Raw genomic sequence first — 27,428 nt, 5'->3', positions numbered from 1 at the left:
ACACGCGGGTGCAGCTCCTCCAGCACTGATTTGCCCTCGGTCTGGGCCAGGGATTCATCCCAGAATTTCTCCATGAGCCGGCCGGGGGTGCAGGGAGGCTGGGATAGCCCCGGACGAGGGTGGGCAGCCCGAGCCTGGGGGCTGCAGGGCTGCAGGTGCGCAGGGGGCCGGGAAATGAGCAGGGTTTGATGTGATGCCGAAGCCCTTACCCCTGCTCTGTCCCCACCCCCTTCTTGTCGCTCCCCCATCCCTCTCCTCCTTTCCTTGCCCCAGACACAGAACCCTCTCCCCAGCTCCCATCCCCGTCCCTCTCCCCGCATCCCTCCCGTCCCTCCCTCCCTTGGCCCCTGTTTCCCCGCCATTGGCCCGGCGGGCGGCGGCAGTCCCGGCGATTGGAGCAGCTGTCTGTCCGTCCGTCTGTCAGGGCTCCGCCCGCCCGGCCCGGCCCCGCGCTCAGCGCCGAGCGGAGGCGGCGGAGCGCGGGCAGCGGCGGCGGCGGCGGCAGCGGCAGGTACCGGGCACCGGGCATCGCAGCGGGCATCGCAGCGGGCACTGCCGCGGGCACGGGGTGCGGGGAGAGATGCGGGACCGGGGCATGCCCGGGAGAGCCTCCCCAGCCTGGGCAGGACCTGCCGGGCGGAGCCCACGCGGCTGCGGGGGAGCCCCGAGGGCGCGGGGATGGGGATGGGGATGCGGAGCTCACGGGGGGCTCAGCCGGGGCTCAGCCCCGCGCCGGGGGCTTTTGGTTGCTGGGAACAGCCCGGTGGATGTCACGAGGGGAGAGTGACTGAAATGGCCCCAGTCATTGAGGTTTTCCGCTTTGCCATGGTCTGAGAGGATGCTGCAAGGCTGGGTTCCTGCCTCGAGCTGTGTTCGGACTGAATCACTGCGGTTTGGGGTTTTCCTAGTAGCGTGACCGTGTCTTGCTACAGAAAATTTGAAAGATGCTAATTTCCTTTAGAAGTGGGTAAAGGTAGTAAAGTGGCATGGCGGGATCCTTACGAATACGAAGAAAAAAATGTTACGTTAATAATAAATGAATCAGTTTCACAGGAGTAGAACTGAAGTTAGTAGCGGGCAGGATGCTGGGTGGAATCAGAGCACTTTAGTTACTTGCCCTGTATTACTTTTATTACCCATTTGTTCAGAATATACAAATCAAAAGCTGCTGTAATAAAACCATGTTTTTTAGCTCTGAGAGCCTTAAAAGCTCTCAGCAGAAGTGGACCTTAATCACATGAGTTTGTTGCATTAACATTTTATTACCATTTTATAGTCTGTTTGATTTTACCAGGCAACACACTACAAACCTGAAGTTATCCCTGCCTGGCACCTCTTTATATATATATATATATATATATTTCTGGGCTCCTACTTTCTGTAGTGCCACTTGATTGTAAAAACAGACATTAAAATAGCATTTGGGGCAGAAATAATCACAAAGGAGATCTTCAGAAAAGTGTGTCAGAGTTCTTGTAAACGTGAGAAAGGATGAAGCTGGGGGGGGGAACGGGTTAGTCAAATAATGAAAAGGAAAAAAAAATGTCGCTATTTATATGCAAAGAGGTCTGGCTTGCAAACTGCCAAAAGTGGTCGGAAACTGAAGCAGCAGCTCTGTGCCCTGGGCGGGCTGGGGGGAACAGATCAGAGCCACCTGCCCTGCCAGGACTCCATCACAGCCCTGGGTGAGTGATGAGGTGCTCAGGTGTCACAAGTGCCACCTGGAGCCCTGGAAGTGGCCACTCCTCTGACAGTCCCTTCACTTCTCCTGCCCATGGGGCGAACCTGCTCGGTGACAGTGGCAGGAACACTGTCACCTGTGTGACCCTGGGATGAGGGATGAGGCTGGGAAGCAGCGATTCCTGCTTGGGTTGGATATTCTTGGCCAGTGAAACCAGGAACTACCTGAGCAAGCACTCGCTGGAAGTCTTTACAGAGATTAGAGATTTGCAGGCACGGGGGAAGATGGGATCAGCCACTAACAAAAGAAATACCCACCGGCTTAGGGAGATCAGCATCCAGCTGCTCGGTGCCTCATGACTGCAAACTCCTCCAGGCAGTTTTAATCTTTTTTTGTGTGTGTGACTTTGCAGCACGGAACGTGCTGGGGAGGATCCTGCCCTCCCATTTGGGGCTTTACACCCTGCAGTAGCAGGGAATCATTGCTCTGTTTTATGCTGCTCATTTTGCTCAGTCCACCCCAAAAAGCATCACTGAGCACTTGTTTTGCTTTTCTTTATTTTAATTGGGTGTGCCAAGCCCAGAATCCTGACTTTGCACGGCTGAAGGTGCTCATATGCAGGTCACCATACATTCTGCTTTACCATTTGGGTTTTTTGTCTTCCTCATGTGTTCCTTGAGGTGTCGCCTGTAAGTTGATTATTCAGAGCCTGGGACATTTGTATCTTGCATAATCACAGTGAATGGTGGAAAAGTTTTGCAAGACTCTGCCCCCACGGAACAGAGTTGGCAGCTTTTTCCTGGTGGGTTAATGAGGTGCTGGGGATGATTTCAGGGGAAAGGTTCCCCCTTTGGATTTTGTGCTTAATGAATTGAGGTCACTGTGTTAAGGCAACATAAGAGTTATTAACCATGCACAGGCTCTTATTGGTGTGATGAACTGCATTGGCCTGGGTTTCTCTGGCCACCCTAAAGGATGCTGTGCTTCCCCAGCACAGGTAAAAACTGCATTGTCTTGGTCTGGTGATGGACTGATCCGTGTGCAGAGGAGCAGAATTTGGGAGCTGGAGCAGCCCAGAGCAGGCCCCAGGCAGGATCAGGGGCTTTGTCCACAGTCAGCGGCAGCATGGCTCTCCCTGCACCTGTGCCCAGCTATTCCAGCCCTGTGTGCCTGTGGGATTTCCTCTCCTGCAGCCACTCTCCTTTCGTTTTCAACCCTGATTTATTCCTAGAGCTCCCCACCACAGGATTAGTTTTGTTCCATCTTGGCCCCGAGTGACCCGGTGGCGTGCGAGCCGCTGGACGGCGGGACTGGAGAACAAAGAGTTCCTGCACACACGCTCCAGGGAAAACGCTCCCACAGAGCCAGAGACTTCATCTGCTCTGTGAATCCCACACAAAACCACCCACTTCAATGGATGGGCTAAGTGATTGTAGACAAGTGCTCAGAGAGGGCCACTAACTTATTAGATTTTATGTCAGAGCTCTCTCGAGTACAGAGGAGAGCGTGTGATGAGGCAGTGAAGTGTTTATTATTAGCAGAGCAGTGTTGTTCTAACCTTAAATCTCTCTTCAGGCAGAACCCCCTGAACCTGGGGTTCTGCAATGTTGCTGCTGCCAGAAATAGTGTCAATTCCACCTGTAGATTGTAAATGAGCCCACTTGAGCAGTGGGCATACGTTAGCACTGGGAAATACTCTGTTTATCCTAGTTCACCTCATTCAGCAAAGTGCTGAGCCTTTCCAGCAGCTCTTGAAATTCCTGGAGCCGTGAAGTCCCTTTTATTCACTTGTGCTACTTCACTGACATCTGTAGAGTTATAATAAAACTGAATTTAATTGCTATTGCTAATGGCATATTACTGTATGGCATCAATAATCTTCAGTCACTGGAACTCCCAGAGCTTGGCTTGGTTCTTCAAGAAGAAAAAAGAAATGCTGACAAGCTTTGTTTTACTGTGGCTGATGGTTTGAAGGAGCTAGGGAGTCATTTCTATGTTGAGAAAGCAGGATCAAACACTTTTTTTCCCTAAAAAATACTTTGATTTTGTAATATTCTGGCTGAACAAAAAATCCATGAAAAAGTACTTTTTGTCATTTTTATAGCTTCATATTTGTCAGTTCAAGTACTTTGGATATCCTCTGTGATAGGGGTTTATTTTTTGGGATGGGATTAAGAGAGGAAAAAAAAAAACATTTAGATTTTAGAGTTTTGGTAAATGGTAGCAATCCATGACACAGAAATAAATAGTCCCCAAAATATCTGAAAGTCTTGAGCTCTTTTAGACTTTTTTTCTCTCCTAGCCTCTCCTTGAAAAACTGCATCAATCTTTTTAGCTTGCCATATTCCAAATAAATCAGATTTGAAATTTTAATTCAATATTCTTTTGCTTTAAAAGCCCACTAGGAAACAGAATCTCAGCCAGAATCTCAGATGAAGGATGTGGCCGCCTGCAGGGCCTGTGGTGCTTGCAGGGCGTGTGCCCTCACCTCTGAACATCTCTATCTCTGTCCCTTGGTGTGGATGTTGATGTGTGTGTGTGGAATTGCTGTTTCATACTGAGCTGGGGCTCTCTTAATGCTGAAGGATATGGCTCAGCATTTTTCCACCTCTCAAAGGAGTTGATGGAGTCTCACCTCTTCTGATCAGAGGGGATATTTATTTGTTTACTTAGAGGCATCCAGCCATGGGAGAAGCCAGCAGCCACGGACAACACAGACAGGATGCACCTGCCCATTTACAACCCCTTGTGCTTTGTGGGCATCATGCTTGAGATGTTCAGTGATTTCTGCATGAGATGTTGCTGCACCCTCTGTTGGAGCTTGCAGTACAAGGAGCTGCCATTGGAATGGATCTGAGCATGCCAGGTTGGCTTCTTCCCACCCATCCTTGGTGGCAGTGCCCTGCACGCTGCCACTGTGCTGATCTTGTGCTCTGCCCCAATTCCCCTTTGGCCCTGAGTTCCTGCCCTTCATTTCATAGCTGCTCTAATTCTTGGTTGTGGGATTTTGAGTCAGAGAATGAAGACAAGTCATCCCTTTGAAAGTGTTCATCATTTCCTCTTAATGACACAAATAGGGATCTGCCCTCTTCAGAGAAATCCCCCAATATACCACAGCCTGTCAAGATCTAGGGTATTGCATGAGCAGATGCAAATTATCTGCATGATGACATTCTGTTTATCTAACAGTATGAAATAAAATGAAGTGTGATGCCTGTTTAGGTCATCTTTAGGAGATGGGTGGGGAGTACTTGGTATCAGGAAACTTAGAGGCTGCAGATGCCATGTCAGAAGTCTTACAGCCATGTGAGCCTGTGCCAATGCTGGACCAAATTCCCTGTGCCACATCAGATTTGTGCTGAATGGGTTAATTTTGCACCATCTGGCTTTGTGCTAGATCAAATATTGTTTCTGTTGTGGTAGCCAACATGAGGCCAGGATAAGCTGGGAGTAATATCCTCAGCTAATCCAACAGCAATATGATTGTGTACCTGTTCTTTCTCCAGATCATATCTGCAATAATTTGCTGGGTGATTTAGCAACGCAAAATAATCCTTGTGGAGACAGGGAGAGGACTGAGGGTGGAACACTTCTGTGGGGAATACAGGCTCTGACAGCTGGGGTTGTTCAGCCTGGAGAAGGTATGGCTCTGGGGAGGCTTTAGAGACCCTTCTAGTGCCTAAAGGAAGCTGGAGAAGGAATTTTTACAGGGGAATGGAGTGATAGACAAGTGGGAGTAGCTTCAAACTGAAAGAAAGTAGTTTTAGGTTGGATACTAGGAAGGAATTCTTCCCTGTGAGGGTGGTGAGGCCCTGGCACAGGGTGCTCAGAGAAGCTGTGGCTGCCCCTGGATCCCTGGAAGTGTCCAAGGCCAGGTTGGATGGGGCTTGGAGCAGCCTGGGATAGTGGAAGGTGTCCCTGCTCATGGGCAGAAGCTGGATGGTCTCTGAGCTCCCTTCCAAGCCAAATCATTCTACAATTCTGTGATTTGAGGGCTGTGGGTAAGCTGAATGAGATGATCTCCTTGCAGTTGGCAGCAGAGACACAATAGGAATGTCTAACTCAGATTAGGTACTTAGCTTTAAACAAGTCATTATGAGACAAAAAATTGCAGTCCTAGAGCAGAATTGCTTCCCAGGGAGTCACCTGAGGCACAGAAATGGAGGTGATTTAACTTTGCATTTTTGCACGCCGCAGTGACCTCCAAGGTGCTAATCTGAGGTTAACCAAAGTAGAACAGCTGGAGTTCTACTGCATTTTGAAGCATTGCACATTTCAAGCAGTGAGTTCATTTAAGTGCTGTCTGGGAGGCTCTGCTGTTCCCCTGCTTGGCAGGAATCTCAAGACTAATACCTAAGAGGATTAGGGAGCATCACTGGATGTTAAACAAGATCCAGGCTAAGCGGTGTGCACCGGTGAGCTCAGGCTCCCAGGGCTGTTTGGGGAAGCTGTAACTTGCTGATCTATAAAAAACAAGGGGGTTTGTGGGGAAATGCCCTTCCATCAGCTGAATCCTTGGTGTGTGTCTCTCCAAATCTCGCCAGGCTCTGTGTTTCCACCTGCCCATCTCATGTTGTCCTGTGGTGAGTGTTACAGGAGATGCTGATGAACAGCAAGTTTCTTTTTCTGTGATGATTTTAGCTCTCCTAATGTACTCCACTGAGCTCTGTGTTGTCAGGTTGGACTTGAATGTGTGGGCATCCAGCCCACCAGCACAGGGCTGAGCTGGAGAACTTGTCATAGAAAGCTCAAGCTAAAGTCTGTCCTTGGCTGGTAGAGCAAAATGACCTTGTGGTACATGATTTCCCCAGAAAGTCCCTGTAGTGCAGAGAAGAGGGGCTGGAAGGCAATTGTGTCTCAAGAAAAAGTGAATTCTAGGTAGTTTCATGGTAACATTCCCTCTGGTTTTCTTTTTTGGTTTCTACCTTCATATTGATCAAACCGTAAGTATAAAAAATTGTAAGTGCCTGTAAACCATGGTAAATGTCAAAATGAGATTATTGAATCTCAATAATACTGAAATCCATCTATTATTTGAAATACATCTATTATTGAAATACATCTATTCTCAACATCCCTGAGTTGTGTAACACAGGATGTTGCATTTTTTGCATTCTAGTGCCTCTATCTTTAGAAGCACCAGAGAATCACGTGTTTCATGTTCTTTATTTGGGTTTTGCTAATTTCGTTTAATTTCTTACATCATAAAGGATTTGCCTGAGTCTGCATCTTCTGCTTGGAAACAGAGAAGGGACAGCTGTAGGAACTTAACTGGTAATCCTTGGGAAGAGCTGACCAGCAGCTCATGCAGAAAGAGTGCTGAATATAGAACATTCTTTATTGGGTTGTAAGAATCCAAATGATGGAAAAGAACACCATGCAGGGCTAGGGGTTGGGAAAATGCTGGTGGTGGATCTGGAAACACCCAGCTCCATAGGCAGTGACAGTGATGGAAGGCACAGTGCTGTGCCAGCGTGAAAACCTTCCCAGCACTGGCCAAATGTTTGGGTAGGAAAAAGACATTAAAGCAAGAGTGGCATTAGGGAGGGGGAAGTTAGGAATTATAGCATAAAAGACCCTTTTGTCTGGTTAATCTGTGCTATGGCAGAAAGCAGTGTCCGGGTTAAATCTGCTCTATACGTTGGCACTGCAAGTTTCTAAAGATGGTCTGAGGCAGCTGCAGCCAATTGTATTTGCACAGATAAGCTGGAACAAGTAAATAGATTCAGAAAATCTGGCTAGATGTATCTTCAAAGCATTTTCAAGCAGCTAATTGAAAATTATCCAAGCCACCTTCCTGATTCCTTGCATATATTGCAATAATTTCCCGGTGAATGGAAAGCACTTGGAAAACATACAAAGGGCTTGTGAGTGCTAAGCTCTACTATTTGGAATTTATGTAATTAAAAATATGTCCTTGCTCGTGTGATAACTCGAAGCCAGCGTTTGCTGCTCTCTTCCGTGTTTCAGACTCCAGTGGGGCTAATCATGTGAAAGCAGGTCTCTGACATGAGGGGTGGGTCAGGATATTCCTATTGCCCCCATTCCTAGGAAGTTCCTCCCTCATCCTCCCTTTGTCCCTGCAGCACTTAGGGTGAGCACAGCATTCAGCTCATGGTCAGCTGGCTGCTCTCCGGGTGTGTTTCTCATTCCTGAAACTTTTCCATGTGTGCAGGACCACGCTGTTCCCACAGGAATTGCTTATCAAAGGCTCCAGTCCAGTCCTCGTGCCAATCCCACAATAGCAGCATCCTCTGTATTGCTGATCCAAAGGGATGCTTTGAAAAACTGGGCTAAAAATGTAAGGTTTACACTTGGTGTGAGCTGGGTGAAGTTCCTCAGCTGCCAGGAAACCAGTTCAGTGTTACTCAGAACAGCTCACTCATCCCATTCTTGCTTTTATCTCCCTTGCACTGAGCCAGTGGCCTAAGGACAAGCCCTGTTCACGGGACTGGGATGTGGATTTATCTCACTTCTGGGAGGCTTCCCCACTCCTAAAGCAGCCAGTGGATTACACTTGATCCATATGGTGTTTATCAGCCACGACAGAAGGAGTGCTGCTAATCCTCTGAAGCCAAACTCTCCGAGGAAAATTCACTGTGTTACCAAGAGAAGTTAAATGGACAAACCCAGATGAATTTATCCTTTGCTGCAGTAATATGAGCTTGGTACTTGGATATGGACTTGGATATGGTACTTGGATATGGACCAGATTCTAAGTACTTGATCAGTAATTCCAGGCTCATTCACACATCGAGGAAAATAAAAATAGAGGAGACCCATCACAGCCACCAAGCATTGCCTGGGGCTGCTGCTCTCCTGTTTGCAGTACACTTCCTGATCATTTTTAATCCCTTACCCCTGTTCATTAGGAAATATCTCCATGTATGCAATAGAATTGAAAAAAATGCTAAGTCTACTCATAAACTGTGCTCAGCTGTGGAAAGCAGAAGTTATGTATAGATATTATTTGCCACAATAATACCATATAAAAGTCAAAAAACCATAATGTGGAAGGGAAGATTAACTATTATTGGGCATGTTTCAGCAAATGGGATTATTTTGCATGTCAGTTATGAGTTAATTTGCAACATTAATCTCATCGCAGTCCTTGGCAGAAATACAAAATGTTTTTAATTGGTCCTGTGACTTTTTAAATGATCACCTGATGAAAAGCTTGTAAGTTTTACTATTGATTTAATGCTAAATATTATGGGGGGGGAAGTCTTTACAGATTTCATCAGGAAATACAAATCAAATGCTTTCATTGCCTTGCTACTTCTGCTGTGTTGACTCGATAATGTTGGCACTCTGGAACCAGCTGTACAGTGGAAAAAAAAAAGTAGAAATCCTGCAGCAAAATGAGGAAATCTATGGCAGAGAGATAATAGCATTGGGACTGATTCAGTGTAAGCAAGAAATCACCCGCTGAGTCATTAAAAACAGAGATGAATGGGAGGCAATAAATGGATGGCTCAGAAGAATATGAATGATTAGGAAGTGCATGAAGTTGCTTGGATTTTTTTCCCCTGAAGATTATATTTTGTCCTCTAAAGTGGCATATGGCTCCTGTGAAAGCTGATACCCACAGTGAAGGTGTCACAGCCAGTTTATAAATACTTCAAGAGGTGCCAAGCAGCTCGGGGGGCACACAGAGCGGGAGTGGGCTCCCTGCCCACGGCACCTGGGCACGAGTCATTAGCCCAGGTCCACTGGGATTGTACAGGAGGGGATGTTGGGGCTGAGAAGGCTTCTGGGTGGGGGGAAACATCTGCTGCCTGGAGGAAAGGCTGGCTGCTTTCTTGGAAATGTTTCACCCTGTTTGGTGTTAACAGTGGCAGGAGTTGAAGAGGGGATGATGTGGTCACCTGGGTCTGGTGGCCCAGACTGCTGCCACCAAGGAAAGAAAACCTTTGATGAAGAGCTGTAATCTCTTTCCTGACTCATGAAATACCAAAATATCAATATAAATTCATGAGGTATCAAAGGAGAGATCCCAGTGTTTAAAGGAGTTTTTCCTCCAGGGTGAAGCTGGGCCAGTTGGGGAGCTCAGGGCTCCTGCTTGCGTATCAGGTAATAACAGAGATGTGCTTCTTCTGTCTGCTGTAATCAGTGAGAGCAAAATCAATCCCCAGCCAAGAAACCTTCTTTACAAGTGCAGTCAAGTGTAACATCAGACATGAGTCTGATACAAGTTTGATAGGAGGAGGGTGCAGCTGCAGCCCTGGCTGCTGTGCAAGGAGGCGTTTGATTTACATGAGTATGAACCATTCCGCCCCTTAGAGCCTGATTCAGCACCTAATAATCACTCCTGACTTTAACAGAGTGCTAAAGCAGGCTTATTTATTGCTTCCAATATTGCATCCAAAGATGAGAAACAGATTTAGAGCTGTTAGAGTCATAAGAACACTGGAGAGGCAAAAAAAAGTGGAAAAAATAGAGCCTTGCAGCAAGGCATCATTTTTTCGTGCCAGCACATTACAACAGTCTGTCTCTGCAGCAAAATTTCAACCCCTGCAGTCAGTTTTTGCATTTACACTTTACAGATCAAAGTTACCTGGCTGTACTCAGCCAACTAAGGTAGGAGTTACCTGGAGGAGCCCAGCGTGGAGCTGCAAAGTGGTGCCCTCCTGCCCACCAGGCTCACCTGCCCTGCTCTGTCATCAAATCTCTGCTGGAATCTGGAGCTTGAAATAGGAAATAGTCCATGAACACTGCTCCCCAGACAGGGTAATTGAGATAAAGTTATTTGCAAGTGAAAGTTGGACCTCATTTGTTTATGAGGCCCAATACTTTGACCAGACGTGTTGTAGCGCTCCTGACATGAATGTTTAAGATTTGGTGGCACGTGTGGGCTGTCCTCTGCCCTTCTGGGGTAGGAGCAGAACCTTGGTGGTGCTCTGAGCATCGCTTTCTGCCAAGTCCTCCTGAGATCTGCTGGTACAGAGAAGCACATCTATTTAGCAAATGTCAATCATTTTTTTACAGCAACACGCAGATAAGTATTAAAGTCTTCACCAAAGGCTGCAATATTCCCAGGTTACAGCCATCTGAACATAGTTCATTTTATCAGGGAAAAAAAAGCCTTTTTTCCCTCTTCCATGCTGATGAGGCTGTCATCTTAGGGGGAGCATTTTTGTGGGAACCTCTCAAACAGATATTGGCAAAATTATTGAGAAATACAGGATGCTTTGAGGATGCTCTCTCATTAAACAGTTCTCGCTTAGCATTTGTTGCATATTTAAGACCAGTATTCAAGGCAGAACCTTATTATTTTCATCATTTATAGTTCAGCCAAGGCATTTAAGGAAAAATACTCTTGGTTGCTGGCAGGATCAGGTGATGCAATGCACAGGAACAGGGTGAGAGAAGGCAGTCTGCATTGGTAATCAGGTTAGAGTCAGCTGCCTCTGCCCTCCAGCCTGCTCTGAAATGGCATGTAGTCTAATTAGTTATAGAAAGGATTTTACTGAATAGTTGTAAACAGATCTGAGGGCTTGGAATAAAATCAATCTGACTGTGGAAACTTTTCAGGATAATTATAAACTGTTATTGGCAGAGTGTGAAAGAGAGACCAAAGGACTTCTAGCAGTGGGAAACTTGTAGCTGTGTGGGCTGTTCTCTGCAGGGGGAAGAAGGGAGATGCAGATCTTTATCAGAGGAGAGATAAGGGGCTTCAGTCGGTGGGGACACTGCCTTAGAGGTGCTTTTCTTTTAAAGCTCTTGAATGTTTTGTTCTTTTCTGTAATGTTAGTGATGCCCTGACACCTGAGGTACCAGCACATCCCATGGTGGAAGGCATGTGACCAGGTGAACTGCACAGTGAAATGCTTGTACTTCTTAAAAAAATTTAAAAAAAGGAAAAGAAAAAGAATATTTGAGGGGTTTGAATATTTGAGCATGGTTTTGTATAAAGGCGTGTAAAAATTCTCTTTGCACAGATCAGAATGGTCTTGGCTCAGACTTCACCGTCTCCCTACTGAAGTAAGTGCTGAAAATTGCATCTCCTGGACAGGCTGGTCCCTGCTGCCCCACAGAGCCACCCTGGCCACCAGCCCACCTCAGTGCCACTGGACTCTGCATTCCCGTTCATGGCAATGCCCCAGAACTCCACCAGAGAAAATGGCTTTTGTTTCGCTCAGCCCCTGGACTTCTCCCGCCCATCCCCTCACGGCGGCGAGGCCAGCCGGCCGTTGGGCGCAGCGAGGGAGGGCGATGGCCGCAGCACCCCCCTGAGCAATGGCCTGGCCTCCTCGGGGGCCCCCAGCCCCTCAGGGGCTCCCAGCCCCTCGGGCTCCTCTGCCGAGCCCCTCTGCGCACCCAGCCCGGCGCAGGACCAGACGCCGCTCGAAGAAGGGATCAAATACGTGTCTGCCGAAGGGGAGGAACTGGCCTGCGGCTGGGGGGCCTTCACCCCCGGCTGCCTGCAGCCCTGCAACACATCCAAAGGGGTCTTGTTCTTCCTCTGCGTGGCCTCCTTCCTGCAGGGCATGACCGTGAACGGCTTCATCAACACCGTCATCACCTCCATCGAGCGCCGCTTCGACCTGCGCAGTTACCAGAGCGGGCTGATCGCCAGCTCCTACGACATCGCGGCCTGCGTCTGCCTCACCTTCGTCAGCTACTTCGGGGGCAATGGCCACAAGCCCCGCTGGCTGGGCTGGGGGGTGCTGCTCATGGGCCTGGGCTCCCTGCTCTTCGCCCTGCCACACTTCACCACGGGCCCCTACGAGGCACGCTCGGCGGCCCAGGTGGGCGTCTGCGGGGGGAACCAGAGCCTGCCCTGCTCCCAGGCCGCCTCCAGCCTCTCTGGCTACAGGTTTGTCTTCATGCTGGGGCAGTTCCTGCACGGCATGGGAGCCACGCCGCTCTACACACTCGGCGTCACCTACTTGGATGAAAACGTCAAGACCAACTACTCCCCTGTGTACATTGGTGAGTGGGGCTCAAGGGCAGCTCCAGCCCTTTAGCAGCAGGGTGCTGGGAGGGAGAGGTCATGGGCCTTCATCATTGTGGGAACCCAGGAAATTCCTCTGGCTGCCCTAGAGGGCTCGAGACCCTTGTCAGGGGGCCTGGGGACCTTGGCAGAGAGCCCAAGACCCCTGTGCCTTTGATTTAGCCCTTGGAAAAAACAATTGCCAAGCTCACTGTCTAACATAGGTGATAGGTATTGGAAAGTAATTGTAAATATTGTACACGTAGTTTTTAGTATAAAAAGATAACACTGCCCCGGGGGCAGGCAGAGTGCCTCTGACTGTCCTGCTGAATGGACCTCAGCAAGTCAGGAGAAAGAATTTTATAGATTAGATACAATAAACAACCTTGAGACTGAGAACTGAAGAGTTCTGACTCCTTCTTCAACCACCAGGCTGGGAAAAGAGACTTTCTAACTTATCTCAGGGTCACTCTGACCAGCTAGAGACCCCGAGAATCATCTCCCAGCCCACACTGGGAGCACCTCTCCTGACACTGCTCAGCCTTTTCTTCCACTTGAGGGGCGAGGTGGAGTCAGAGGGATGTGGCAGCTCTCTTGATTATTTACTAGGAGGAAAACTGTGAGCTCAGTTGGGTGTTTTTCCTTCCACAGTTTGTGCCCTGTAGGTGGGGAGTGCCTCCTGCTCCTGGCATGTGGCCAGCCCATGTGGCATTAGCATCACTGGCAGACAGCCATGAGGCCATACCCCATATCCCTGCAAGGGAGCATAGAATCACAGCATGATTTGGGCAAAAGGACCTTTAAAGTTCACCTAGTCCAATGAGAAGGGACACCTTCAACTCAGCTTAGAGACACATCCAGTCTGACCTTGTCAAGGGATGGAATATCTGCCACCTGTTTGGACAGCCTGTGCCAGTGTTTTATCACCATCATTTATATCTGATGTAAATCTTTAGATTATGATCCCTTCAGGCCTCAGCACAGTGGGGATGGTAACTGGGCTGCTCAGCTATTGCTGGTGCAAAGCACAGCCAAGAGAAGAGGCTCAGCTCACTCCTCTGCATCACTGGTCACTCAGCAGCCGCCAAACACTCAGAGTCCTGTTGGTGAAAGTGCCAAAGGGTGATCTTTTAGCAATTTCCAAATGTGTCAGTCTGCCCGTGCTGCATCAGAAGGCTGTGTAGTGTGGGAAGGAGATCACAAGGAGATCATCAGCAAGTTGATCTTTCCATGTGTCATGGTTTAAACAGCAAACTGAAATAAGTGCCAGTGCTGCTGTGTTTAGTGTAGACCTTTTGTGTTGTCAGTGGGGAGAGAATCCTGCTGCTTATTGCTGTGGCAGTCAGGATTTGGCAGTGGGATCAGCTGCATCCCTGCTAAATATGGTTTCATTCTGAAACCAATTTTAGCTGCCCCATACTATAAAACTTCCCAGGCTGGATGCAAAAGCTTCCCTGGAACAGAAGCATGAGAGGAAAACTTGTTGGAACGATCTGGGTTTGTGTCTTGGTGGTTTAGTGGGAAGGGTGTGAGGCAGCCAGAGGCTGAGCATCCTGCATCCAGGAGGGAATCACACTGGGATCCCTGGCTGACGTTGTCTAACACGACTTGTTTTCCCTTTCAGCTGTTTTCTACACTGCTGCAATCCTTGGGCCTGCAGCGGGTTATCTGGTAGGAGGAATGTTTCTAAATATTTATACTGAAATTGGCAGAGAGTAAGTCGTTAAAAAAAAATCTTGTTCCTTTCCCTTTCTGCTCTGTGTTTCCTTTGGGGTAGAAAAAAATAATACCAATGATCTGGAGCAATGATCTGGTGGCTGGGTGGGAGTGTGCCTGGGGTGTGGGGTGGTGTGTCTGCAGGCAGGGAGGCTGGAAGGGTGGTTTGCATTAGCGCTGCTGCTGAGGGGAAATTGCTGACAAACCTGTCAGCTTCAATCCTTCCTCACGCTGCACTGCCTGTGCTAATGAGGCTGTGAGCAGCAGGTGAAATTTTTGAATGAGTTCCCTGATGAGGTGGTGCTCCCAGCAGTGCTGCTCGCCCTCCCACTCATCCCACCAGGATGCTTAGTCCCTCCTTGCTTTGTGATATTTGTGATTTATTCTTCTTTCCTTCCAGGCTCTTTGGTAGATCACAGAATCACAGAATGCTTTGGGTTGGAAGGGACCTTAATGATCATCTAGTTCCAAGCCCTCTGCCTTAGGCAGGGACACCATTTACTAGACCAGATGAAGGGATTAAAAAGGGGGAATGGGTTTGCAGGGGAAGAAATGAGTTATTTCCACCAGTTTTTTTGCAAAGGATGTTTTTGGGGTGGAGTAAGGATCTTGCCAACCCTCAAAGCACAGCTGGAAAGCAGTGAGGTGATTGTGCAAACCTGAGATTAAATGAGAATGAAACAGTGTGATTTCCTGGGCTTGTGTTGTGCTGTGCTGAGGCTGGAGGGATGGTGGACATGGCGTCCCCATCAGATCACTCAGTGTCCTTTGCTGTCACCCCCATGACCCTTTGGCTCCTGCCAGCCACAGGGAGAGGCCCACGGGGCTGCCCTGCTCTGTCCCCAACCATCTCCTCTGTCCCTTTGTCCCTTTGCCTTCTCTTCCTGCAGGACCGACATGGCCCCCGAGAACACGCTGTGGGTGGGGGCCTGGTGGATCGGCTTCCTGGGGGCTGGAGCTGCTTCCCTCCTCATCTCCATCCCCATCCTGGGCTACCCCCAGCGCCTCCCAGGTACACAGGGGCTGGGCTTTGGGGCTGGGACTGCACAGTGCTCCTTCCTGGGCTGGGGTTTGGGGCTGGGACTGCACAGTGCTCCTTCCTGGGCTGGGGTTTGGGGCTGGGACTGCACGGTGCTCCTTTCTGGGCTGGGGTTTGGGGCTGGGACTGCACAGTGCTCCTTTCTGGGCTGGGGCTTGGGGCTGGGACTGCACAGTGCTCCTTCCTGGGCTGGGGTTTGAGGCTGGGACTGCACGGTGCTCCTTCCTGGGCTGGGCTTTGAGGCTGGGACTGCACGGTGCTCCTTCCTGGGCTGGGGTTTGGGGCTGGGACTGCACAGTGCTCCTTTCTGGGCTGGGCATTGGGGCTGGGACTGCACGGTGGTCCGCTCACCCTGGGGCTTCCATCCATCCTCCTGCACGTGTCTAGCTGGGGACATGGGAGCAAAGGAACAGCTCCCTGTGTTTAAGTTGGAATTGCTAAATGGATTTCGCCCCATCTGCCTCTGTTACTGCTTGTCCCTTGCAGCTGTTGGTGGAGGGAGGATGTCACGTTGTGTTTTCCCCCTGCAAATCCATGGTTTCAGAAGCATCCATACCCTGTGTCTGACACACTCCTCCTTCCCTTTGCCTCTCATTACTGCTTGTCCCTTGCAGCTGTTGGTGGAGGGAGGATGTCACATTGCATTTTCCCCCTGCAAATCCATGGTTTCAGAAGCACCCACACCCCGTGTCTGACACACTCCTCGTTCCCTTTGCCTCATTTTTCATGTAGGGTCCCAGCGCTACATCGTCATGAGGGTGTCAGAGGCTCATCAGCTGAAGGATGGCAGCCACAAAAAAACATTGGATCCAGACTTTGGGAAAACAGTGAAAGATCTGCCTCGGTGAGAAAAGCACCCCACACAGAGGTTAGGGAGCTCTGCAAAGGGGAGGGAGAGTGATGAGCCCCAGCTGAGCTTCCTTCAGCCCTGCCAGCTCAAAGGTGTTGCCCTTCTTCAGGCCATGGCACTTTCTTGCAGAGGAGGTGTCCAAGTGCCTGGTCCTGTCAAGGTCTGGGAGCTCTTGGCAAAGAGGCTGAGCTAGAGCTGGTGCTGGGGATCCCATGGGGGAGCAGGGGACACGTGGCTGGTCCCATTTGGGTTTTCAGGAGCTCGTGTCCACCTGCAGTGCTGTGCCACACACTGAGTTTCACTGAGAGTGGCTTGATGCCCAGCTTTGGGTGATGGGAGATGCCCAGGCATTGCCAGCTCCCTCCCTCTCCCCAGCAGCATTATTTCTGCCTGTCTGCTTCTGCCTGGCCTCACCTGGCCCAGTTGCGTGTTTCCAACAGCTCCTCCTCCCCAGCCCCTCGAGGCTTTATTCCTTTCCTCTATTTTTACTTGGGTTAGATCCCTGTTTTGTCATTTTTAATGAGAAACAAGATGAAACAGGCCCTGTGATTCTCACAGCTCCCTTCCAAAGCCAGGGAACAAAATATACCACACTGTAACTTTCAGTTCCTTTTCTCTTTTATTCTTGGTTTCCGTTTTTTTTCTTTTGCCTTCACATCTTCCAGCCACCTTTTGTGTATTACTACTTCTTATCTCTCCAGCAAGGCAGTGACACAGCAACTTGCTTAATCTTGAGCTGCTGCTGGGCTCTGTGATGGGAACAAAGCAGGAGCCAAAATAAAATGTGATCTTTTAACCACATATTTTTGTTACAGATTTTTGAAATATTTAATGATTTTTTTTTTGTTGTGGTGAGTTGTATTGAAATGGAGGGCAGGGAGAGAGGTGCTGCTTTATTTATTGCAGGGGGTTAGCTGGCATGGAGGCTCTGGATGTTGCAGACATACCTGGATATTGATTCCTTTTGGAGCTTGCAGTCAATAAGGGGATCTGTCACCATTGAGATTTTCCTTTTCTTTTTTTATTTATGGTTTTTTTTTTATTTCTCCCAGGACTGTTTTTAGGGAGGAGATTTTATCTATGTGTGATGGCTGCTCCCTGCAAAGATGTTGCTAAACCCCAGGCTGCTGCCAACAATCACTTCTGAGCATTAGCTGTGGTCTTTGCTGTGCTGGCAGAGGAGGATGGAGGCAGAACAGGTGCTCAGAACAGGAATTTTCAGCACCAGTCGAGCTGTGTTGTGTCAACACGACTCACACCCATCTGAAATGCTTGGAGACTTTGCAGGAAGTTTACCAGGGGTTAAGGCAGTTGTATGAAGAATATTACACTGAACAGACTTCAGTGCTGTTATTAAATGGCATTCTTGACTGGGTGCCATTTTCCGAGGTCACGGCTTGTTCTGCTCACGGAAATTGAATTCAAAACCTGCATTTAAATAACGATAAGTCTGTGACTAAAACCAACACAAACAGGGCAGCAGAGAGGGATGAAATTCAGTGCTTGATGCTTTTCTTGCTTGTCTGGAGCAAAGCTCCCACTGTTTGTGCTGTCTGACAGCAGGAACAGAGACGATCCTCCTCCAGGAGCATCTTTCACTCCTTGTTTCTGAATAATAAATCCCCAAAGGTGGGAATTTGTATCAGGCAATTCTGACCAGTCCAGACCTCAGTGTGCTTTGAAATCAGGAACCCAACAGACTTTTGTGGTCCCTGGTTTTGATTAATGAAAGGGAAGTGCCTTCAAGGCTTTCTGCTCTGGAAACTTGCATTAAAGAGGAGATCCCATCTGTGCAGGCAGCTCCTGGGGACACGTGGACCAGGCTGGAGGGTGAGGCCAAAGCACACTCCCTGTTCCTTTTGTTGGGTCAGGGACTGTGTGCCACACATTTTCTCACAGTACAGGCAGTAACAGTCTCACAAAGATAAGCAGAAATACTGATGAAGTAAAATACTGTTCCATGCCATCAGGTCCTTTCTAAGTGAGGTTCATGAGTTGCTGCATTCACAGTGCTGCCCGAGAGCTTACAGGAATGCAGCCTAATCCTCTGCCCTGGAGACACTTCTGTATTAACTCTTGGGTTGAAAAGGCCTGATGAAACAGCATTTTCCTTTCTCTGCTTCCATATGATTGCTGTCATGGAGTAACCCCTCCTGTCAGAGCCCAGGGGCTCAAAGGGAGGGCATGTAGGGCTGTACCAAGAGGAGGCTTTGTCCCTGCAAGCTGCAGGGTGCAGTTTGTGAGGATCACTGCCTGGCCTGGCAAGCCCTGATCTTCAGCATGAGGAGTATTTCACTGATCACTGCTGGATTAGGTGCAGGGTGGGACTTAAAAAAGCCATGAAATGGAACAAAGAGAAGTTGGTTTATGTTCCTGTGGGGTGCACATGGTACCCTCTGTTCCCTTGGTGCTGGTAACAGTGGGTGTCATTTTTTGCTGGAAAAGCCCCATTCAAATGCTATAAAATTGGAGAAATACCCATTTCTGTGGGGTGTTCTGAGCATGCCATGCTCAGAGGAGCAGGCTCTGATGATGATGCAGGTGGTCCCAACCTACTCAGGGAACCATTATGTGAGAAAGAGTTCCTGTGTGTGCCCATATCAGTAAAGCCTTGGAGGGTCAGCTTTTTTAGCTGGTGGGATTCTTCTCTGCAGTTCTGGGCCTCCTGAAATCCTTTGGCTGCAAGAACTGAGCACTGCCAAGACTATTCAAGAATTAGGTGATTCCTGGGTGTGTGTAAAGCTGATGTAATAAAAAAGTTTGTGCTGCCTTTGGTAAGGTTTTATGTGCCATAGCTGCTCACAACTACATCTTCTGTCTTCAGGCAGATTAAATTAAGTGAGTAAATCCTTATTATTAGTGCTGAGAGGAATTCCTTTGCATTTTCCTACTTGCAAGTCCAGCCTGTAACTTTTGGGCAGAGGGTGCAAAGTCACACTAGTGCCAGGGAGCACTCTCTTTTACTCTTCTCTGTAAAAAGGTGAAGGCACTGTCTGTTCTCTGCCTCAGCCACAAGATCTACAAGCATTTTCTCACTAAAATATTAGGCTTTATGCTTCTAAATTAAGCACAGTCAAAAAAATCTGGAAAATAAAATAGTACATTAAACTAATTCCAAGAGCTAGGCAGTGTAAAGCCCCCTGTAATCAAAGTGTAGGAATGTGTGGCATTTCTGTCTTTCAGCTTCTTTGTTCTTTTGATGTAATGAAATTCTCCATGTGAGTGAAGTTGCATAAATGTGACTCTGAGCCTCAGCACATCTCTCCCTTGCTCGTACCAAGGCAGATTTTCTCTGATCTCACATTTCCACCAGAGCAGGGGGTGGTGACTGTTCCTTTCTTCTCTGTGGGCATCCCATGGCATGGCTCTTGCAGGATTTGTGCCCATCCCAGAAATGGGATAACCCATGGCACTGGCCTGGGCTTGGCTAGGGGGAAGTCTGAAGCAGAATTTGAAGCTGGTTACGAAACATCCCCTGAGAAGCAATGTCAGTCCTCTTAGTCCAATATCCGAGATAGTGAGAGATAATTGAGACCATTCCCTGTGCCTGAGGGCCTTTCTGCATCTCAGGGATGGAATTGTTGCTGGATCTGCATATAAATGACACATGGCAATTTCTCAGGCATATCTGTGGCTCTCTCCTAAATCCCAGTGGGTCAAAGTAAAATGGAATTACTCAATTTATACGTTAAGCTTCAAGTAAAACTGGGCTTAGATTGTGGCAGAAAGATTGCTTTCTGTTTTTCAGGTGTCTTGGAGGTGTTTCCTCCATATAGAAAGGCTTGCTTGGTATTTCCCCTGAGTTACAAAACATCTCTGGTTATCAGAGGTTGTTATTGTTCTGAGAGTGTGGGTGCACAAGTAACGTGTGTATGTGAGGATGTAGCACAGATTTGCTCTTGGTTAAATCAGGAGTCCCAAGATATCTGCCAACAGGCACTAATAAAGCCTTGAAATGATGGAGATTTGGTGAGGAGTAATGTCCTCTCAGTATTGCCCCATTGAAACAGACAAAGTACTCAGCCTGACCCCAAATGTTGGAAAATTCCTGCTGAAATCATCCATGTAGAAGTTGTGGATGCCCTTAGTGTGAGTTACATCACTCACATACACACTGTGTCACTGACTGGAAAAGCTCCTTCAAACCCCAATTATCTTCCTTTTGGTGTTTTTCCTTTCAAAGAGTTGCAGGATAATGGGATGCTGTATGTGATCCTTCTGACTTGGAAGACCTGAAATCAAAATGTGCCTGAAATCAGTGATTCAATTCCAATATATTTGTCCTTTCCAGGTCAGTGCTGCTACTTCTGAAGAACCCCACCTTCATCTTCCTCTGCTTAGCAGGAGCAACTGAAGCAACGCTGATTGCTGGGATGTCCACCTTTGGACCCAAATTCCTGGAGTCTCAGTTTAGTTTAAGTGCCTCTGAAGCTGCCACCTTTTTTGGTAAGGAAAACATGTTTTTGCAATGTTTTCCCATTTTGCCAACAAATAGAAGAGCACTTTTAGCTCATTTAGAATGGAGACAGATGCTTTGCAGTTTAATTATGGACTGGTTATCCCCTTCAGCTGTTGGATGGGATCATTTCCTATCAGCACACCTACACCCAGTGCGTTTCCAGAGCTGCATCCACTGACATCAGGAGGAAATGTGTCACTTCTGTAGCCATCTGTTACCCTCTAGAGGAAGGCAAAATAATTGTAATTCCTCCTATTGCATCACCAGGAAACATTGGCTAAACATTTCCTCTGAGGAAGGATGTCAGAGCTTGGGGGGATATTTTGTCAGCATCCAAAAACTGGGAGATCCTCACTAAGTGCTGTAACATAGACCAAGGAATGGTGTCCAACAAGCATCAACACTCCTCAAAGAGCCAGGTTTAAGATCTCTTGATAGGAAAAGCTGCCTTAACAGGCTCATGCCAAATTACCTGAGCTGTTACACAGGGCCACCCACTACAGCAACATCCACTGAACTCCCACCAAGAAGCCACACAGAAAGCAAGGAGTCATTTATATGCAAAATACACTGCAATTAATGTATTCAAACCTGAAAACTCCTTGCTGACATTTCTAAACTCACTTGTGGGTTTTTTCCTCTTCTTTTTCAGGTTATCTGGTGGTGCCAGCCGGAGGGGGAGGCACATTCCTGGGAGGATTCCTCGTGAATAAATTTAAACTGCGCTGCTCAGGAATCATCAAGCTGTGTTTGCTTTGCACAGTGTCAAGTCTGCTGGCCATATTCATTTTTTTTATCCACTGCCCTAACATGCCCATGGCAGGAGTAACCCAGATGTACGATGGAAGGTAACAACATCCACCCTGTCTGCCTGTCTGTCTGTCTGTCTGTCCTGAGGGGCTCTGCTCAGAACAGGGTAACTCAAACACACAGTGCTGGTGGCAGTCATGTGTGGATGTGTTGGGGGTAGAAGTTGGTGTCTGGTCAGTCCTACAGGCAGAGGGTGAGACACCTGAGGGGTGACACAGATAGATGTCCTGAGTTTTGCAGTGAGATGGAGTGTATGGAAGAGGCTCCCTAGTTAGTGAGGGAGGGAAGATCAGCAGCACCAGAGTGGGAGATATTCCACCCTTCAGCTGCCTTTGCAGCAGCCTCCATCTCTGTCCAGTGGGATAAACTGGACCAAAAGTGGGAGCCTCCTCTCTGAATGGAAGTGTCACCCTAAGAGCTGATAACTTAAACTACCTTGGTGACTGTGGGAGAGACAGCTCCAGGACATGGTTAAAATTTGGTGGGATGAAAGCCTTTCCAAACCTGGGGATCCATCACAACTCCCACTGTCCCTTGCTCTCCCCATTTCCTCCTGTGAAGAGCTGCTCACTGACTGCTACTGTGTTTCCCTCAGTGCTTTGCCAGGTGGGCACCTCAACCTGACAGCAGCCTGCAATGCCCAGTGTGGCTGCCTGCAGGACACCTACAGCCCTGTCTGTGGCACTGATGGCATCATGTACTACTCCCCCTGCCATGCTGGCTGCAAAAGTCTGTCTGTAAACCTCAGGAATGGCAAGAAGGTAGGTCTGGAAGCACCGTGCATGAGCAGGGTGGTGGCACATCTCCAGAGTGATTTGGCTGGCTCAAAAAGGTTTGAGCTTTGCTGCAAAGCAGTGTAAAATCAGGCAGGGCAGGGTGGATGCTCTCAGGTACCATGTGAGATGAAGGCAGGAGGTCACCCTGCTTTGCTTCTCTTGTGTCCAATCATCTTTGCCTCTTTCTGGGTCAAACTGTGCTGAAATCCATGGAAAATCACCCAGGCAGGCAGGGAGCTTGGTAAGCCCCTGATTTCTCTCCTAGTGCTCCTTTTGAGTCTTGAATGAACGTGATGCATCTCCTCATCCTTCCAGCATGTTGCTCATGGAGTCAGGCAAAGGCTTGGGGAGGGTAGAGGTGATACTCAGCTGCCTGGCAGAGTTAATTTCCCTTGCTTGATTGACCTGTTTGGAAACAGAGGTGTGTCAAAAATGCAGCTTGATTTCGACTTCATTCTGGGTAACCAGCTGCTTTCTGCCCTCCCTGAATTTCTTATTTTTAAAGCTTTGACTCTCACCATGCTCTCCTCAGCAGAGCTCCCACCAGCCTTTCTTTCCCAGGTCTACCAAGAGTGCAGCTGTGTTGACAAAGCCCTCCTGCCTGGCTCTGGCAAAGCAGAGGCAGGGAAATGCACCTCCTCCTGTGCCAGAAAGCCCTTGCTCCTGTGCTTCATATTTGTGGTCATCCTCTTCACCTTCCTGAGCAGCATTCCTGCCCTGACTGCCACTCTGAGGTAAGCAGGGATGGCCTCGTCCTCTGCCAGCACTGCAAGAAGCCTCAATATCCTCCTCTCTGCTTTATCCTGCTGGATCAAGCATGGGAAAGGTGTGATGGGAACCACTGAGTTGGTGGCAGCCTAGAGACATCAGGACTAGTTCTGTCCCAGTGTAGCTGGGAAAGGAACTTTCAGCACTGGGAGCTTTGTCCTGTGACAGGGGACACACACATTTACAGCAGAGCTGGAGGGACACTGCACTGGGGTGATCCTAAATCTCCAGAGGGGTGGAGGTCCCAGGTGTGTTGGAGGTCCCAGATGTGCTGGACTCGAGGACCTTCACAACTCGAGGAGTTGTGAAGCAGGGAGGTGATGCAGCCTGGCAGCATTTTTAAACAATCCCCTTTCCCTCCCCAGGTGTGTCTCTGACAGACAAAGGTCCTTTGCACTCGGGATCCAGTGGATTGTGGTACGAACCTTAGGTATGGAGCAGAGGGAATTTGCACAGCAAAAAGGTCTGGTGGCTCTGGGAGGTGTGTGCCAAGCTGTCACCCAGGAATAAAACACACTGGGTTGGAAAAGAAGAGAGTAGGACACACACTGCTGAAAAGGAGGATGCTTTCTTTCTTTTGCTGTCTTCCAGGACAACCTAATTCCCTTTGCATGTGATTTGCAAACTGAATGGAGGGTTCTGTAACACATCACAGGTGACAGAGGTTCAATGTCTTGCCAATGTGCCCTAATTTTAAGGAGAAGGAGCAGAAGTGTTGAAGCTCCTGTGAGCGTCTTTTGGCTCTTGTGCAATGTGTAGGTCAGGATGGCCAAAAGACCTGCTGGACTCTCAGATCTTGAAATCCAGCAAATTTTTGATACCTGGTAGCTCTGGATGCTGCAGGATGAGTTCTCTTAATCATGGTATCAGCAGAGCTTGGTGCTTTTCTGCAAGGTGCTGCCCAAACTGAAGGTGCCCCCTCTCTCTGCCCACAGGAGGCATCCCTGGCCCCATTGCCTTTGGCTCCATGATTGATCAATCCTGCCTGCTGTGGCAGGACCAGTGTGGGGAGCAGGGCTCCTGCTACGTTTACCAGAACTCAGCCATGAGCCGCTACACCCTCGTCGCTGGACTGGTCTACAAGGTGATGCTGCTGCTTATCTCCACTCCCTGGTAAAGCAGACAGGTTTTTAGGACATAATATTTTGCTCTGGGAAAGAATTGTACAAAATTGGGTTGCCCTGATCTGGCCCACCCCCAGACAAAATTAAATTTTCACACAAGAAATTTCTCAGGGAAGGCAAAAGCCCTGTTAGCTTCTCATCAGGTAATGGTGCTCCAGACACCATCATTCTGTTAAATTCCCATTATTTTCTAGGATTACAGCTTCTATTACACCATATGAAATACTTCCTTCCAACAGCAAACAAAGTGATTTTTGCTAGAAATGGAGTAAAATATCCAAGTGCAGTGTATTAGTGAGAGTGAGGGATGGCATTGTGGGCAGGTTGTAAATAACCATTCCCCAGTCACTGCTAGAAAATAAGAGAGCTTAGAGCTGTGGGCTTTATTTATTAGCAGAAAACCATCATTTTAACTGCTCCCAAACAAGCACTTGCCCTAGATAGTAGTGTTTAGCAGCTGCTGTGATAAAGGGGTTTTCAAAAGCCTTCCAGCAAAAGGCTGAGGCAGTGTTGGCTCCTGCAGCACTGTGCTCCAGGTGTCTGTGTGGGGCTGAACTTTTCCAAATTCCCATTGCTATGGGGCTGGCTAAATTCAGATTTTTACCCCCTCTGGCTCTGAGTGCTGCTCTGTTTCCCAGGCTGGCCAACATCATCCCCCCAAAGCTTGGTCAGCAAAGCTCATTGCAGATGTGGGGTGGGCTCCTGGTTTTAGGGGAGAGCAGAGAGTAACGGGGTGTCTCCATGGTTGCAGGTCCTCGGGACAACCTTCTTTATAGTGGCCTGTTTACTCTACAAACCCCCACCTCCAGAGTCACCTCCAGGCAGCTTGGATGCATCTGAAAATGGCAGCAGTGACCTCCAGGAGCACAAGCCTTCACTGCCAGCTGAAGAGGATATATAGTGCTGTCCACATGCAAGAGACTTTTTCAAACTGAGAAATACCACGAGAAGACATTATGCAGTTTCCCAAGGGGTTTTTAAATCAACAGTAATATTTTAAATTTTAATTCTTTTTTTAGTTGAAGATAAATAATTTAAGTAACCACTGGTGTGCTTTGCTATTTTCTTAACAGCAGAAGCACATTTGAAGTTGTGCGCTGGTGCCACGTGCAGTTATTTAATTTTATTTAAAGAAAGGGCTACTATAGCTTTATTCTGTGTCTGTGACAAGCCAGGATCACGTTCTCCACTTGTGGAAGTAATCACTGGTAACTCCAATGGAGCATGTGGGGTTTAAACCACCAGAGGATCTGGGCCAACTGTATTGAATATCTCAATTGTAAAGCCAACTGTAGCAAAACTCCTGTTGGGACTTCCAAGCTGGGGAGGAGCACTGCTGTTCTGCAGTCTGCACTGCAAAGGGGTCAGCTGGCCCTTGAACTGTTGCATGCAAAGCAGACAGCCCTGGCAGTGTCCTCCTCCTTCCCATGGCACACAGAGTCACTCTGTTCAGGAGCAGCTTCTCTCATTATGCAAGTTCCTATTACTGAGAGAGGAGATTTGATTAGCAAATCCATCAGTACACTACAGGCAGCCATTCCCAGAGCTGCCAAGCACTGTACGCTCACTGCCTCACTCATTGCAGGGTTTACACCGTGGTGACACTTGGTTTTTTTTATTTGTGTTGTTTAAAAGTGATCCCTTTTGTAATATACTGTGCAAAACTTGAACTTCTTGCTGTTTGCTGGGCGTGGGAGGACGTGAGATACAGATCTATGCAATGTTTATCTTGGGTTGTTCTGTAAAGACAGTGGGTTTGGATAAACAGAAAGGTTGGAGTGAATTTAGTTTGTCTCTAGACCAGTAGCCTGAGGGATGGGTTTGCCTTGTGCAAGGGGGATGCTGGCTTGTAACTCTTGCAAGGAGAGAGGGCAGCGTTCCCAAAACGACCTCTGAATGTGCTTTTGCAATATGGATCAGGACCTTTCTGAGGGGCAGAAGTGGAACTGGGGCACGTGTGAGTCTGGCTCCCCTCTGAGTGCAGATGAGGCCAGGCTGGTGCTGGGTGTGCCAGTGTTTGCACAGCCAAGGGTGCAGGTGCATGCCCAGGGGGGCACAGGGAGCCCCTGCAGTCCTGCCTGGTGTCACCGTGGTCGCAGGACAGCACCTGCAGCTCTGAGCTGCACAACTGCACTTCCTGCCTGCCAGCTCCCACTCAGAATTGCTTTGTAGATGTTTTTGTATATTCTGTATATTTATGCTTCCACAGATGGACACAGGATAGGCATTTGCTTCCTTCATTAGCAGAGGACTGACTCTCAGAGTGTTCCTGTTGCAGGCAGGGATGGTGCTGCTGGGAGTGGAGTTGATATTCAGGTCAGTGGAGGAAAGCAGCTTCTTCCATTTACAGATCCCCTTCCACCAAAGCCACAGGGTGACCTATCTGCTTCCAAAGCCCTTGTTTCCCAGCCCCTGGTGAGTGCTGGGACACACTGTGCACCCCCTGCCCCATCCCTGGAAGTGCTCAGTGCCAGCTTGGGTGGGGTTTGGCACAAACCTGTCTAGCTGAAGATGTCTCTGCCCACAGCAGGGGATCAAAACAAAATGATCTTTAACTCAAACCATTCAATGATTCTGTTTCTATCTCTAGTAATTGCTGGAAAAACTAAAAGTGATAAGGGTGAGATGGATGGTGGCTTTTGGCTGCTTGTGGAAGGGCAGCTGGTGCAGCTTTGATGGGGCATAGTGTGCAGGAGAGCCCTGTTTTTCTAGAGAGGCAGGATTAGACCCACTGCTGCAGGATTTAACCCCAGCCCTGCCCCAACACCTTCACCTGGGTTTGGAGCCACCTGCAAGCACGAGCCTGTCTCCAGGCCTTGCCCTTCCCAGCCTAGACACCTTGGGTACAAGCAGGGATCTTAGATGGGGAAATGCATGAATGTATTTTGGGAGCTTATTTTATGTATGATGTATTTATGAAAGTTAGAAGTTTTTTCTTCATATATATATATATATATGTATGGGTGTGTATATATATATATATGTACATGGATATTGCAATGCAATTTTAGTGTTTATAAAATGAGCTTTATCTGAGTCTGTTGTTTCCAGAGCTAAACTAAAGCTCCTGGAATTATGGGCATTTATTATGTTGCTGTGGGACTGGCAATTCAAGGATTTTAGTAAGCAGCAACATGGCATTCCTGTTCCATAACCAGGCTGTTTAGGTGTACAGGTAATTTAAAATATTTGGAAGTATGTTTCCCAATCTGATATGAAGTATTATATTGCTATAAAAGCATAGAAATATAACCACTCTTTCACAGGTA

General features: G+C 48.2%; 1 protein-coding gene across 1 annotated transcript; it reads left to right on the top strand.

The window, feature by feature from the left end:
• Window positions 1-424: 424 nt before the first annotated feature.
• SLCO4A1 (solute carrier organic anion transporter family member 4A1) lies at window positions 425-27,428 on the top strand. The gene is made up of 12 exons (XM_077187312.1): window positions 425-511; window positions 11,623-12,616; window positions 14,242-14,332; window positions 15,224-15,345; window positions 16,105-16,216; window positions 20,514-20,668; window positions 21,334-21,529; window positions 22,087-22,252; window positions 22,829-23,001; window positions 23,401-23,465; window positions 23,971-24,119; window positions 24,911-27,428. The coding sequence occupies exons 2-12, from the start codon at window positions 11,773-11,775 to the stop codon at window positions 25,058-25,060; spliced, it is 2,223 nt and encodes a 740-aa protein (XP_077043427.1). The 5' UTR covers window positions 425-511; window positions 11,623-11,772; the 3' UTR covers window positions 25,061-27,428.

This window comes from Agelaius phoeniceus, chromosome 17 (genome assembly GCF_051311805.1).
Source record: "Agelaius phoeniceus isolate bAgePho1 chromosome 17, bAgePho1.hap1, whole genome shotgun sequence".
Classification (NCBI taxonomy): Eukaryota; Metazoa; Chordata; class Aves; order Passeriformes; family Icteridae; genus Agelaius; species Agelaius phoeniceus.
The sequence above is the reverse complement of the archived record's forward strand: the minus strand, read 5'-3'. Positions and strand labels throughout refer to the sequence as shown.

Coding starts and splice junctions, on each gene's coding strand:
- SLCO4A1 (XM_077187312.1), top strand. CDS start 11,773: ATGGCAATGCCCCAGAACTCCACCAGAGAAAATGGCTTTTGTTTCGCT. Junction 14,333..15,223: donor TATACTGAAATTGGCAGAGA/GTAAGTCGTTAA, acceptor CTCTTCCTGCAG/GACCGACATGGCCCCCGAGA. Junction 20,669..21,333: donor TGAAGCTGCCACCTTTTTTG/GTAAGGAAAACA, acceptor CTTCTTTTTCAG/GTTATCTGGTGGTGCCAGCC.